Source organism: Erigeron canadensis, chromosome 9 (genome assembly GCF_010389155.1).
Source record: "Erigeron canadensis isolate Cc75 chromosome 9, C_canadensis_v1, whole genome shotgun sequence".
In the NCBI taxonomy this organism is placed as follows: domain Eukaryota; kingdom Viridiplantae; phylum Streptophyta; class Magnoliopsida; order Asterales; family Asteraceae; genus Erigeron; species Erigeron canadensis.
In genome coordinates, this window is record NC_057769.1 from 28,451,484 (window position 1) to 28,466,249 (window position 14,766).

General features: G+C 35.5%; 2 protein-coding genes across 2 annotated transcripts; one reads left to right on the forward strand and one right to left on the reverse strand.

The window, feature by feature from the left end:
* Positions 1-3,403: 3,403 nt before the first annotated feature.
* LOC122580925 (chromosome transmission fidelity protein 18 homolog) lies at positions 3,404-9,591 on the forward strand. Its single transcript, XM_043753067.1, has 16 exons — positions 3,404-3,551; positions 3,802-3,863; positions 4,536-4,580; positions 4,980-5,053; positions 5,480-5,547; positions 5,681-5,749; positions 5,845-5,945; positions 6,028-6,109; positions 6,549-6,627; positions 6,719-6,806; positions 6,885-7,038; positions 7,709-7,900; positions 7,983-8,042; positions 8,489-8,799; positions 9,120-9,225; positions 9,369-9,591. Exons 1-16 carry the CDS (start codon positions 3,438-3,440, stop codon positions 9,426-9,428), a joined length of 1,665 nt encoding a protein of 554 aa, XP_043609002.1. The 5' UTR covers positions 3,404-3,437; the 3' UTR covers positions 9,429-9,591.
* Positions 9,592-9,648: 57 nt separating this feature from the next.
* On the reverse strand, positions 9,649-13,540 carry LOC122580926 (F-box protein At2g02240-like). The gene is made up of 3 exons (XM_043753069.1): positions 13,017-13,540; positions 10,851-10,969; positions 9,649-10,712 (listed from the first exon to the last, which is right to left on the reverse strand). Exons 1-3 carry the CDS (start codon positions 13,320-13,322, stop codon positions 10,262-10,264), a joined length of 876 nt encoding a protein of 291 aa, XP_043609004.1. The 5' UTR covers positions 13,323-13,540; the 3' UTR covers positions 9,649-10,261.
* Positions 13,541-14,766: the final 1,226 nt, after the last annotated feature.

Genomic DNA, 14,766 nt, shown 5'->3' on the forward strand with positions numbered 1-14,766 from the left:
CATATCCTATGAATACATAATCAACAGCTTTTGGTCCTATCTTTTGAACCTTTGGTGGTGGAACCACCACTTTTGCTAGACACCCCCACACTTTCAAGAATTTATTGGATGGTTTTCTATTGAATCATAACTCATAAGGTGTAACATCCTTTTTCTTGAAAGGTATTTTTTTCAAAAGATAGTTTGCTGATTAAACTGCATCTCCCCACATGTCTTGGCTTAAACCCGAGTTTATTAACATGGCATTCATCATCTCTTTAAGAGTCCGATTCTTTGTTTCAGCAATGCCATTTTGTTGTGGGGTATAGATAGCTGTTTGCTCATGGATAATAGCATTTTGAGCACATGTTTCAGCAAAAGGAGAAACATATTTACCTCCTCTATCGCTTCTTAATCGTTTAATCTTTTTGTTGAGTTGATTCTCAACTTCATTTTTGTACAAGATAAACTTGTTTATTGCTTCATCCTTGCTTTTTAGCAAGTATGCATAGCAATATCTTGTACAATCATCAATAAAGGTTATACAATATTTGTTACAACCTCGAGTGGGAATCGTTCTAAAATTACATACATTGTTATGGATTAAATTATGTGGCTCGGTGTTTCGTTCAATTGATTTGAAAGATTTCGTGGTTTGTTTAGCTTCAACACAAGTTGGACATTTAGAATTAGAATCAATGTTAAAAGATGGTATACAATTTAACTTAATTAAACGATGCATTGAATTAAAATTTACATGTCCAAGACGATTATGCCAAATATTAGAAAACTCAATTAAATAAGCGGAAGTAGAAGCATTTTCATTCATTTTCTTGATAGGAACTACATTGAGCTTAAACATACCATTAAGGGCATAACCTTGACCAACATACAAACCACGTTTAGTTAACACAAACTTATCACTTTCAAACACTAAACGAAACCCATTTTTGTTGAGTAACCATCTCGACACAAGACCACTTGAGCTCTTTCCCCGAAGTCCACTTAAGGATCACATCGCCTTCACCGTTGATGTCGGGAGTAGCGGTATTTCCCATATACAACTTGTCACTGGATGCTTCTTTCAAGTTATGAAACATTGTCTTATCGGGACACACATCATGGGTTGCACCTGTATCAACCCACCATCCTTTTGATCCCATCAGTGGTAAGATTGACCTCTTCCAGCTTAGCAGTTAGGTCAGAAATCATAGCAACAAGAGGCATGTCATCATTGACCATGTTTGCCCTTTCTTTCCTTGGATTCTTGCATTGATTAGCTCGGTGACCAGATTCACTGCAATTATAAAACTTCCCTTTGAACATAGAAACTTTCTTCTTCACGCCACCACTTTTAGGACTCAAATCCACCCTTTTTCCTTTGTTTTTCTTGTTAGGACGATTCCATTTGCCCTTGAAGTTACCTTTTCCCTTGGAACTTTGGCCATGCTCAAAAAGTTGGCCTTAGAAAGTCCTTCAATATGACCACCATTTTGAGCAACTCTATTGTTTTCCTCAATTCGAAGATGAACAATAAGTTCTTCAACGGTCATTTGCTTTCGTTTATGCTTAAGGTAATTTTTGAAATCCAACCAACTTGGGGGCAACTTTTCCATTATGGAAGCAACTTGAAATGTTTCACCAAGAACCATTCCTTCTGATAGAATATCACTGATAATGATTTGCAATTCTTCAACTTGAGACACAACAGTTTTTGAATCAACGATATTGAACTCTAGGAATTGTCACAATGAACTTTTTAGTTCCGGCATCTTCGTTTTTGTATTTCTTATCCAAAGATTCCCAGAGTTCTTTGGCTGTGGTTATCTTACAATACACATTATACAGTGAATCAACAAGGCCATTCAATACATAGTTTCGGCAGAGATATTCATAATGCTTCCAAGCATCACAACGCCCACTAGTTGAACATCAGTACACCCTTCAGGAATTACAGCGGCTGACTCATCCAAGAATCTCGCAAGATTCACAGTAGTGAGGTAGAACCACATCTTTTGTTGCCACCTTTTAAAGTGTGAACCAGAAAATTTCTCTGGTTTTTCAGCATGGTTGGCTAAATTTGGGCAGCTTGGGTACCCACCAAAGGTCCCAAACTTGTAGAGACAGGTAGTCCCACAAATTGAGAAACAGAAGCACCAACAGTGTTGGTGGTGTTGAGAAGTTCATATTAGTAGCCATTTCTGAAATAAAATAGCAAAGTTTTACTAAAAAACTTGCATAAAGAGAATATTAACTAAAGAATATAACTTTACAGAAAAGTAATTAACAAAGTTTTGGAAAAACAGTTTTGCAATTCGAATTAATAGAATGGTGAAGAAGCAAAATCAGTTTTAAGATTGTAGAAACACCATTCAAGAAAATAACATTTTATTGAAAATACATTCGAATTACAACAAAATATTACAAGAAAGTAAGTAAACAGAAACATAAAACAGAAAAGAAGGCAAAACGGGTTGAGGATTCTGTTAAACAGAGGGCCCTAGAGGGCCCTTAAAACTGATTTCGGACCACCCAAGTGAACCCGTCAGTTTCTCAGGGTACAACAGCCAAAGCAGATTGTACTGCCGGAGTTAACCTACAACCCGGAATATACCTTCAAGAACCGAAAGAAGTGAAGTGAAGGAGAAAGAGTTTGGAAGAGAATCGAGGATGAAGTGTTGTTGATGTTAATCTGATTATTGCAAAAGAGTTAAAGATATACATCAGATTTTTTAAGTGGAAAACACCTCGTTAAGAACGGGTGTCACTTGCTGAACTTCAGCAAGTGTTGTTCCAGGTGTTAAACCAAGAACAAATGATCCCGCTTAAGCCATAACAACTAACACTTGAGCCATACTAAGTGCGCCACTAAAACGCCACATTACGCCTCATCACCCACGACCCCGGTCCCGGGGGCGGGCGTGTCGGGTGCTTCGCACCCTCCTAGCCAACTTGGGGTGTAGTCCTTTATAAGGAATTTTTTATTCCTCCAAAACTCTTCCTTATAAACACACTTAATGTTTATTCTTCTACTAATGTGGGACAAACCCACATTAGTTAAACACACTTTCAACTTCATTTTAAAATATCTATTAACTTGAATATTTTATGTTATATTATTTAAACACATTAAATAATATTTGTACATAAAATTTCTAACAAAAGTAAGATCCATCAAAGTTGGATTATTCCATGACAAAATATGCACGAAAGCCTTATTATGAAAGTTTGGCCGTCTCAGCTATTTTTGTTTTAGTAATAACTGATAAGCGTAAACATGAATATTAAATGTATCCATATATGATATCATGGCCCACTAGTTTAGGATAAGCTTGCTGTTAAATATGATAATTTAGGTATATTTCCTTGTTCAGATTCTCTGACTAGTAATTCTGTCTGGTAATATAGCTGCAACTGGTAAAGGTTTGATTTTGCGTAGTAATGCATCATTATTATCGATGCAGGTCTCTGCTGATAAGAGGTCTGACACTGAGACAGAAAGTACAGTTCATTTAGATAAAGCTGGGAAGACATCTGCAAAGAAGAAGAAAAACACTGCACTTCTAAGACCTGTAAGACCAATTCACTTTATTTTTAGAGAGTGATGCCTGTTCACTTCAGGCTACTCGAGGAGAGTTGAGTTTTTGTATCTGATGTACACGGCCAAATCGGTATTCCGGTGGCTGTTCCCGGAATCTTCTGTGGCTATCCCAAGGTGTTTACCCAGGGAGGGTTCGAGCTTGGATCTCTGTGTTTATTTGGTGACTTGTTATTGGTTGTTTATTTCATTATTTAACACTGATGGTCTGTCTTTGTGTGCAGGTGATCTGCATTTGTAATGATCTATATGCACCTGCTTTGAGACCACTGCGTCAAGTGGCCAAGTAAGTATATTGGCTTTGTCAAATTTTCAAGTAAAACTTTTTTTTATGAAGAAGTCAACATCAGCATGGTAATTACTATTCTGATAGTTTGGAATCTTCGTCTTGAATACTTATGTTAATCAAGATGTGCCGTGAGGTGAACAGTTCTTAAAATATTAATGATAATCCAATAGTATTGTTATGTTCATCGGGAGAACTTTAATTGCCACGATTCTGTGTTTGTTCCATTTTCTGTTTTGATTTCTAGCTTCATTGGCTTAGCAAATGTGGCTATTATAGGTGTCAATTTGGACCCATTTACTTATAATTGGGCTGGTTTGGGTTGTGTTTTCTTTTGAAAAGGTCAACTGGGTCAACTAAAAAAGATTAAATGAAAGAAAAACAGCTCGAATGGCCTGAACCTCTAAAAAGCGACTAAAGTCTGTGATTAATAATTTGCTCTAATCATATACAACACATTAAATGTTCATTAGTAATTAAGTAAAAGGGAAAAAAAAAAGGTGTTTGTGGGTTAACTCGACCCAGCCTGTACTTAAAATGATCTTTACTAAGCCAAATCTATTTCAACCCGTGACCCAACGTGGTGGTTACATAAGAAATTTTAATTGCAACATTGAGCAAGATGCAACAATTGATGCAATTTAAACTGACAAAAAATTGTTACATATGCAGGGTTCATGTATTTGTACAGCCAACAGTCAATCGCATCGTAAGCAGGTGAAAACTTCTAAAATGTTATGGCTCACTCTGTAACCTGTTAAGGATATAGGCTGCTATTAGTTAGGGTCATAATGTACAATAAGTGCCATAAACCTCATACCCAAACAATTTTGTTGATAATTATCAAGGCCACTCAACAATAGACTGAGCCTGGTCTGAATGACTGCAAAAGCTTATTGTGGACTAATATGCCATATCCTGGCCATATGTAATCAGTTAATTGCTCATAAATTTTATCAGACGTGTGTCAACATGGTTCTTTGGTTAAGGATACTGTGTCAGTGTGAACCATGTCTCTGGTCCTGGTCAAGACTAGATATCAAATCTACAGTTTATGTCTCTACTATCTTCTCTGTATCTATGCACCTAATTTTGGGTTTATTGTTGAATGTTTAGGCTTAAATATATATGCAACAAGGAAGGAATGAGGACAAGTTCTGTTGCACTTACTGCCCTTGCTGAATACACTGGTAAGTGATTTGCTTCCCACTTATAGTTGTTATCTGGTTAACTTGATTTTTCTTATAAACCCCCCAATAATCCACCCCTACAAATGTAGGAAGTGAGATCAAACCCTGGTGGAATACCCCAAGGTCAAAGACCTTATAGTTGTTATCTTCCAAAAGACAACGTTATCCAATACTATAATTTCAACAGAAAGGTTAACTAAAATTTTGAAGTGCAGCCTTGACTACAAATTCTACAGCACAACTAAATCTTAGCTTGAAAAATCAGGATTACAAAGAGCAAATTTCGGAAAGTTGAGAACTTGAGATAGAAAACAACATTTTAGTGTCTACTAGTTGGAGTTTGTTAGCGTAGTGTATGAATATACAATAAGTAAACATCACTTGTGGATTCATATATCTTATATGATCTGTTTTTTCTCTTCTTAGAATGTGACATACGGTCGTGCTTGAACACTCTTCAGTTTCTCAACAAAAAGAAGGAGATGCTCAATGTGGTATGTTGACTTGAGCTTATTCTTGTGTATCCTATACATCAAATGGTGGGATTTACCTTGAACAAAATACATGTGTTAGTAAATGTTTATTTGGTTTCTTGCTATTTTACTAGACTGTTTTTTGGCCTTGTAGTTGGACATCAGTTCTCAGGTGATTGGTAGGAAGGATACATCAAAAAGTGTTTTTGACATATGGAAAGAGGTGTGATTTAGTGATGTATCTTTTATTGTTATATCTTTTAAAACTACATACATCATACTTAGGGTGGTTGTACTTGTGCTTTTTGTATTAAAAAGATCTTTCAGAAGAGAAGATTGAAGGGAGTAAGAAAGTCAATCGATGGCTGCAAAGGCAAGATTAATGAGTTTGAATCTTTGCATTCTCTGATTTCTAATTGGTATGTTGAATAATTTAGAATGTTGATTGATCCTTTGTTTTAAGTGATACATCATTTATCATGTTGACTTTGGATTTTACAGTGGCAGCTATGATTTGATATTAGATGGGATCTATGAGAACATCCTGCAATTAAATTATCATGATCCTGTGATGAGAAAAACTGTAAGTTTTACTCCGAAGTAGAGGTTGCATAATGGGCTGGTCAATCGTGTTGGCTAACTTTTCGAAATGGTTAGGGTCAAAACTATGGGTCAGAACATCCCACTAACACTGTGTAATTGTAAATTAATAATGTATACATTTGAAAAAAGTTTATTACTTAAATCATGTCAAATAACACAATTAGGATGCTGAAACATTTATAAAAAATATATTCTTAAAGTAGTAAATAATGTAATAGGTAATAAACAAAGCAGTTAAGACACCGCAAGCATTTGGACACATGATATGTTTTTTTATCTGTTTAACCTGAATTGATATGTTCTGTATAACAGGGTTGAAATACCCATCTCAACTCTGAAGTCTAAAGGCACCAATATTATGAGTGACTCTAGAAGACTGTCTATGATAGACAAGAGCCTAACAAATTTCCATTATGCAGGTCACATGCTTACACAGTCTCGAGACTTCTGATATTCTTCATCAGTATGTTATGCGCACACAAAAAATGTCTCTTCAAGGTATTAAAATTTCTTATATCTACAAGATTTATAAATTCTTGAGCTGACACTTTGTCATAGAAGTTAATAAAAGTGTGCTATCTTTTTGCAGTTTATCAGCCTGCCATTGGAATTGCTATACACGGTGTGGTATCTCAAGTAGAAAAACCTAATATTCAATGGCCAAAATCTTTTCATAGGTATGCCATTAATTAAAGCTACGTGTTTATAACAGAAAGATTGGGTTGAAACATTTGTTCTCTTACTTAAAATTTCAGATACCGTACGACACTCATTGAAAAAGTGGAGGCATTGCACACATGGCACAACAAAATATCACCATGCATTTCAAGACACATATCTACTAAATCCTTCGTTGAAGATTTGGTTTCCCCATTGCTGCATATTTTGTCACCGCCAACTCTAAGGCCGGTAATTACTTCTATTCAACACTTCCTCTATCTTTTGTTTCTAATATACCTAAATTAATAGATATAGTTTGAACATGTGATTGCAAATCATGCAATGAACTATGTAATTGTTATGTAAACATGTGCTTAGGGTCTCACAACTTTAGAGACCATTTAGGACTTTAAAATTACCAGATAGGATAAACTAGCTAGATGTACTAAAAACTCTATTTTATATTATAGGAATGAGGAATGTACCTCTGATGTTTATGGAATAAAAGATCGATTTACATGTCTAATCCTTTCGGGTTGGTCAAAGTTTTCAAGTGTATTTTTAATGCCTAAAACTAAAACAAGATGCATAAGCTCTCCTGTATCTTTCTATTCAAACTAGTTTCTATTCAAAGAAGTAGTACTACTTAACAAAGTAATACTACTTTTTAGAATTAAAAGTATCTGGAAAGAATGTTTTTTGGTCAACCTAACCCGTACTAAAAACTTCACCATTCTGACCTCTTGCTTCACTGTTATAATGGTTGCTAAGAATGGCTAACTTGTACACATAAGCTATTTTATTATTCCGTAGTCCTTTGTATCCCCCAAAAAGAAGGATAACCGATCTTCCCTGGCTGACCGGTCCAACGGCCAACATGAGAGATTTAAAAGTTGTTACTCGTGTACTATATTTTCAGGTGGCTTTGCATTTATTGTCAGAAAAAGATAAGAATGAGATGGCCCAGTTGGTGAAGACAATGGTGTCATATGCCATATCATTTAGGAACAAAAAAGTTGACCCATTACCTGGTAAACTGAAATATGAAGTTGCAACAGAAGCTCCAGTTCTTTCATTTGATCCCCCGATTGGTGACTTTGTAAACTTTGAGGTTAGTGTTGCTGAATTTGCATGTTAAGAAATAATAATGATTAGTTATAAATATGATGTCTAACCTACGTTTATTTCTGCAGGGCTACAGTAGTAATTATTTTATTCTTGCCTCAGCTGTGAAGCAGGTTCTATCTCATGAGGTAAGCAGAAAGTTATATCAAGAGTTCTTACATTATTCAAGTATCTTGCAAAGTTGTGAGTTAATCGGGTAAGATGGCTGTTGGGAAATGGGTCAAAGAGTTCTTACAGTAGTGGTTGACCCATACTTAGTCTTGTCTTCTTTAAAACATTTGAAATAGCTTGTGAGTTATTAAAGATGAAATTCTGATCGTAATATTTGATTGAAACGTTTAGGAGGTCGTATGCAATAAACATACTTTGGGCAACTTTCAACTAGCTCCTTTTTAACAATATGGCATGCACAAAGACAGCTCCCTTACATAATTTTTCTTTCTTGTTTGAACTTATGCACCATCAGTTTCTTCAATTATCTTATGGTGCTCCCTTTTCTGGTCTAATAGTAAATTGATATAAATAATCCAAGTCCATGTCAGCTAAAAACCATGAAACAACATTTTTGTTGTAGGTCGAAAAGCAAAAGATACTACAAAGCAGCATTAACAAATCAAAGCACGAGTATGATATCTCTGATGGGAAAAAAACGCATTCTACTGGAAATGAGAAATTGAATAAACTTGACCGTGCACTGGAAAATGCCAAGGGTACGGGCAACTTAAAAAGTCTCCCTGACCTCAAACAGCGTGAAATACGTACTCCCACCAATACTATGGTCTCTGTTTCAGCATCTGGAAAAAGTGAGACATCATCCAGTGAGATATTGAAAACCTCAGAAACTACAAAGAAGCGGAAAAACGGCTCTTTCAACTTCTTTGACAGGTAAAGCCTTTTTTAAACTTGACATTCGCGCACACAGCTATCAATTAGCTCCATTATTTGTATTTGGCAGTTGGCACATAATATATTACACATGCATTAGTCAACAGATTACCAAACATGTTTTTATAGAAATGGTAAAATTGCATTTTCGTACGAGTCTGTCAAACACCTTTAATTAATTTTTCCTACTGTTGGTATTTATATTAGTCTCGTAGCCTGCTTGCCATGGTTCTAACCTTTTATTATTACAAAATGTTAAAAATCATATGTGAATATAATCTTTGGTTGTTGCTTCTTAGACATTTTCATAATGTGTCCAGGTTTAAAAGAGTGAGCGCCAATGGTTCTCAAATAACTGAACCTGTGAAAAAAGTTCCGGCGACGTCAGAGAGAGATTCACGTCCAGTCCTATTCAAGTACAACGAGGTAACTATCTTTATATATATATTTTTTCAATAGTACCTATCGGTTAAAAGGCACTACATTCTTACTTCCATAAAACAACCATTGTCAGTCTAACATTTCATGCCAACCATTTTCTAGCTGATGCTCTACTTGTGCCTATGTAGGGGTTCACAAATGCAGTTAAAAGGCCAGTTCGTATGCATGAATTCTTTTTGCGACATTGACATCAAGGTTTTGCATGTTTTTATCTTCTTACGTTTAACATCACTCTGATGTTTTTTTGTTCGACGCAAATTATATAGAAATTTGTTTGTAGATACGGTTAGTGTCAACATAGTCGTTGTAAGTAATTTAAATATTATGAATCTGCAATGATCACTTCGTGTTTGAAATTGAGATTTGAAAAGAAAAACCCTGATAGAAGTCGATATAAAACTTGGAAAATATGTAAATCTAATTGTAATATTTGATTTTACTTAAATGTTTGCATATAGTAAGCGCTGTAGCATTTGTCGCAATAACAATTTCAACAATAAATCCAAACACCCCCAAAAGTAAAGTACCCTTTCAAAGCAATCCTCTTTCAGAGGGTACAACAAGGTGACAAGATGGCCCCAATAGAATTAATAGAGGAAGGTCATTTTCTAAAACAGAGGATAAAACATGTAAGCTTTCCTTCATGAGCATTACAAGACTGCAATTCGTTGTCTTGAAAACCCATTTAGAATTTTGAAAGCTGGATTGCAGATTTGCAGGTATAACTTAATGGTCTTAAAACTGGTAGTCAAGTCAGTTAAACAAATACTGGCACAGCCCTCTTAGGGCAGGGGCACTGCATACCAACCATTCTTCTACCCAAACTCCAAAGATGATGTGACCGCGGCTTCAGGCTCCTTTTATCACGTCTTGACGTGTATGACTTGTCAATGGCGGAACTTACCCGTCGTAATACATTAATAGAGAAATGAACACCCCAAGGGCAAGTTTATAATCTGTATGATGCAATTAACTTGAAACAACTATTGCTGCTACCATGTCATATAGGGTCACGGTATTCTCAATCTGTTGGACGAATATCAATACCTTCAATAATAAGCCCAGATTTCCAGTGTAGTTCACGTGTCTCCATAAACCTCATGTCCACTTCACCACCTGTCTTATCATTGTAGAACTTACCTAATTCAACCTCCATCCACCCATCTGCCCGTCTCCATGGAACCGCACCTATTACTTCTGTCTGTACAGAATTCTGCAAATTCTGACCTGTTTTTGGTGGTTTTAAGTAAACAACAGTCATATCCAGATCTTCACCTGCATCTTCTACTTCCATTCCACCAACATCATGTCTATCTAATGTCTTTGCTGGGAATTCAAGCCCGTGTGAGACCGCTCTAATGTTGTACACAAGAAATGCTGCATAAGTAGTCTCTGATGATAGCATCAGTGTTTTGAACTTGCCTTTAATTTCAAGCCAACAAACAGCTAAAAGCTCAGCTACCTTTGGGAACCTGCCATCATTCATCAAACCAGTAAATATTTTTTCTATAATCTTCATTTCATCATCGTTTAAGGATGAAAAATAACCCTTAATTCATGTGAACAAAAGATGAAACAAAGAAAACACAAAGGTGATAGAAAGAACTGACCTTGATTCAGGCAAAGATCTCCATCTCCAGAACACTAAAGTGTCTTGCCACGCAATTGAAAGTGCCTTTGCTCCTAGCATAAAACATTTTTTCCCGTTCTGTTTATTTAGGGAGAAGCTCTGTACCCAATGCTTATTTTGTTACGTAATCTGATGACCTAGCTCACTATATTGAACATGATATGTTTGTCACAATGCTTATGAGTCAAAATAAAGCAAGTATCACTTCCATCTAACTAGTCAAGTTACGCTCCTATCGAATTCAATTGCAGCCAAACACCACCACATAACAATTTAACAGAAAGTGTCAAGTCATTTGGCATACGTGGACTCATAGTTTATATATATAACACACGCGCACAGAGAGAACCCATCCTAATCATTTGTGACGGTGGGCTACTGATAAATAACATTCACTATGATGAAAGTCTGGTTCGAGGGTTTATTAATAGGGGAATGAGAATGAGGAATATGCAATGTTTGTCCTAAGGATATGGGTATGAGAAATCCATGATATATAGGATATGAGTTAGGATGCATATATATAAGAAGAGAATCCATAGTCATTTTATACAACAAACTAAACACAGCCTTAATTGATAGAGAAGTAGCTTAGCTGGTTTGCTACTTTAAGTTTGTTTGCGTCAAAAAGAAACCAAAGTGAATTGGAACATAACACACGCCCTGCGATCAGTTTTTTTTGTATGGAAAGGAGAGGGGAAGTGGAGAACAATTATAAAGTATTTTTGCTTCCAAAATTATCCTAGTAAATGTGGGATGAATGTAAAGATGATTTCCTTTCCAACTTGAGAACATGGATAAATAACTTACCCTGCCTTCCTTTTCCCCCCTTTCCTTTTTTCTAATAAAATCAGAGTCTTAGTCTTCAAAAGAAAAGAGCTTTTGAATCATCTTATATAACATTTTACGGTTTCAACTAAAGATTTTGTTGACAAACGTAAGTAGGGAGTTACCTATACCATTGAATCCTAATTTTCAACATGATCATTTTGGAATGCTTTCATTCATTTTTGTAGTCATATCAACAACTATAACAATGCATGCATCTCTCACAAATTATTCACCAAATTGTTTTACGCCTAAGCATATCATAGCAACCAACATCCCAAAGTCATGATCAGACTCAATAACGTCTGAATTCTAGTTTGAACATCCGTTTCCCTCCTGCTCTGAGAGCAATTTCGTTAAGTATAACCTAACCCAATTGTATAGATGGGCTATGGTTCATTAGGGTTTCTCCACATGTATCCATGTATAACTGTATTACGGAGTATTAAAATACATTACTAGGTATTAGAGACTCATCCAATGAGCTTTTGGTCTAGTGGTCTAAATAGAAGATGAAAGATTTTCCCTCTCTAAAAGTCCCGTGCCACGTGTCAAATTTCGGCATTGGCACTTGAGAAAAACTAACATTTGTCTTTAAAAGAAAAAAAGGTGTTAGAGACCCAAGAATTTAATGTGTAAACTTATTACAAGGTGCTTAATTAAACTTCTATCTATCCTTACACGATAAGGTACACAATTATTATTGACTATATATACATCACATAGGGTTGTGATAACTTGAAAACTAAGCCTTGTGTGAAAACCATAAACTTGGTCAAACACACTATGATTTGAAACTTAACACGACGTGTTTATAGCTGCCCACCACCACCACCAGCGCCATCGCCAAAAATTGTGATACGGTACGGACAAAACCCTTAATCGAACGACTGCACCGTTTAGGGGAGCTTCACGCTTCTCAGTAGCCTACCTCGAGGCATTTATAAAGAGGTTGGAAGCGGGATGCATATGGGAATAGTGTGTATTTGATAGGCTGCGATCCAAGAGATATTGTGGTGGTTTGCTACACTATTGGCTGCCCCGCCATGGCGTCGCCGGAGGAGGAGGAGGAACAAAGAGAGATGGTGGTGGGCAGCTATAAACATATTATGTTAAGTTTCAAATCACGGTGTGGTTGGCCAGTTGGCCAGTTTTCTGATTTTCACACAAATTTTAGCTTTCAAGTGAACATTTGGCACATCACATAACAATATAACATAATACAAATTAAGACACACAAATTAACATGCAAGATAGATTCCAAATACACAAAAATGAAAAAAGAACAAAAAACAGCCAAAAGAGAAAATGAACTAACCATGTTGCCATCATCAAGAAGAAGATGAGAATCACATAATTGAAAATACAAGTCTTTCTTAGAAGCATAAACAACAGGTGAAACAGAGCGAGAAAGTATATCCATATAATCATCAGGCAAAAACCTTTCCCACACAGCATCTGAATTTGCAAACACCTTAAAACCTCTACATATAGATGATGCTCTACATGCATCACGCGGTGATGTGAGTGATAAAATGTATGACACACATCCTTCTGTTAATAACACTAAATTTGTCGGGTTCTCCTTCGTTACCCATGAACCACCACATCCATCAATAGGCATGATTTTTTTTTTTTTTTTTTCATACAAAGAACCGTATATGGATTGATATAGATATATTAATATATTATATATGTATTTATCTGTATAGAGACTTAGAGAGAGATCTGGGGTGTATCTTGGGTAACAGTATACGAGTGTTGTTATGATTGGTGAGTGCCACCGTCATCCAAAATAGCAAACTTTGGACGTTTTTGGCTTAGTGTAAGGAAAAGCTGAAAAAGGGTGTGAACACGTCTATAAAGTATAATATAATAAAATTTTCTTTAGTATGACCTCTACCTATGAGGTCAAGGATGATAACTGAATTTTCATCCGTATTTTCCATTACAAGATGGGTACCTGTAACCGAAGGTGATGGCGGCAAAGGGTGATGCTAGTAGCGGTAACTATGTGCTTATTAATTTAAAAGTAATTTACGTAAATAATAATGTAGTTATTTTATGGTTAAAGGATGTATCCTTTGTAAATAACCTTATTAATAATATTATAAAAATATTGAAAATATTTAAATTAATTAATGAAGGCGATAGATGGTTTGAATAAATATGAGTGTAAAATATTTTAGGGATATATTAGGTAGATTTAGTGTGTGAGTTATGACTTAGGAATGTGTTAAAATTTAAGGATATTTTGAGTATTTTAAAACTAGAGAGTTGAAAATGGGAGAATAGTTTATTTATTAATATATTATAAATATAAATAATCCATTGATTGAGGACCAATTTTACATGATGTTTTGAAATGTTGAAAAGAATTTCACAAATAAAGTATTTCAACGAAGTAGGTTTAAGTTTGTAGAGGGAACATAATTTTATCCCAATTAAATATCCTGTCTTCGTGAAAGGGCACATTGGAATGGTCTTAGCACATGAATATTCAGACAATAAAAGAAAAAAGGAGGCTGTTTAGTGGGGTTCTCCTACTAAGTATTGAGACAACGTAAGCTAGATTGCTTATTGCGAACAAATAATCCACACCTTAAAAAAAAAAAAAACTGAATTTCATCTGAGTTTCCCGTACATCCTATTAAATTATATTCATGCATCCTTAAAATTTTTCTAAAATTCTTTCAAAGTTTCTAAAATCTATACTCATACTCAATCATTTATATAGTCGTATAACCACTCATCATTTACATACAAATTATTTAAATAATTTTCATTCTAAAAATAATAAATAAACAAATAGCTACATTTAAATGTAAATTTCATTAACTCACTCTCAATTTTGACATCTATTATGATCTTGTAACAAAAAAAAGATTTTTAAGAAAATTAATTAAAAACTATTTTATTCCCCATGAAAAACTACACGCCGCCACCACCACCACCACCACCACCAATAATTGCCCCCCATCGCTACCACCACCACCAATGGCCGACGACTCTGCCACCACCGCCCGTCACCGCGTCGCGCCACCACCATCCGTCACCGACACCAACGT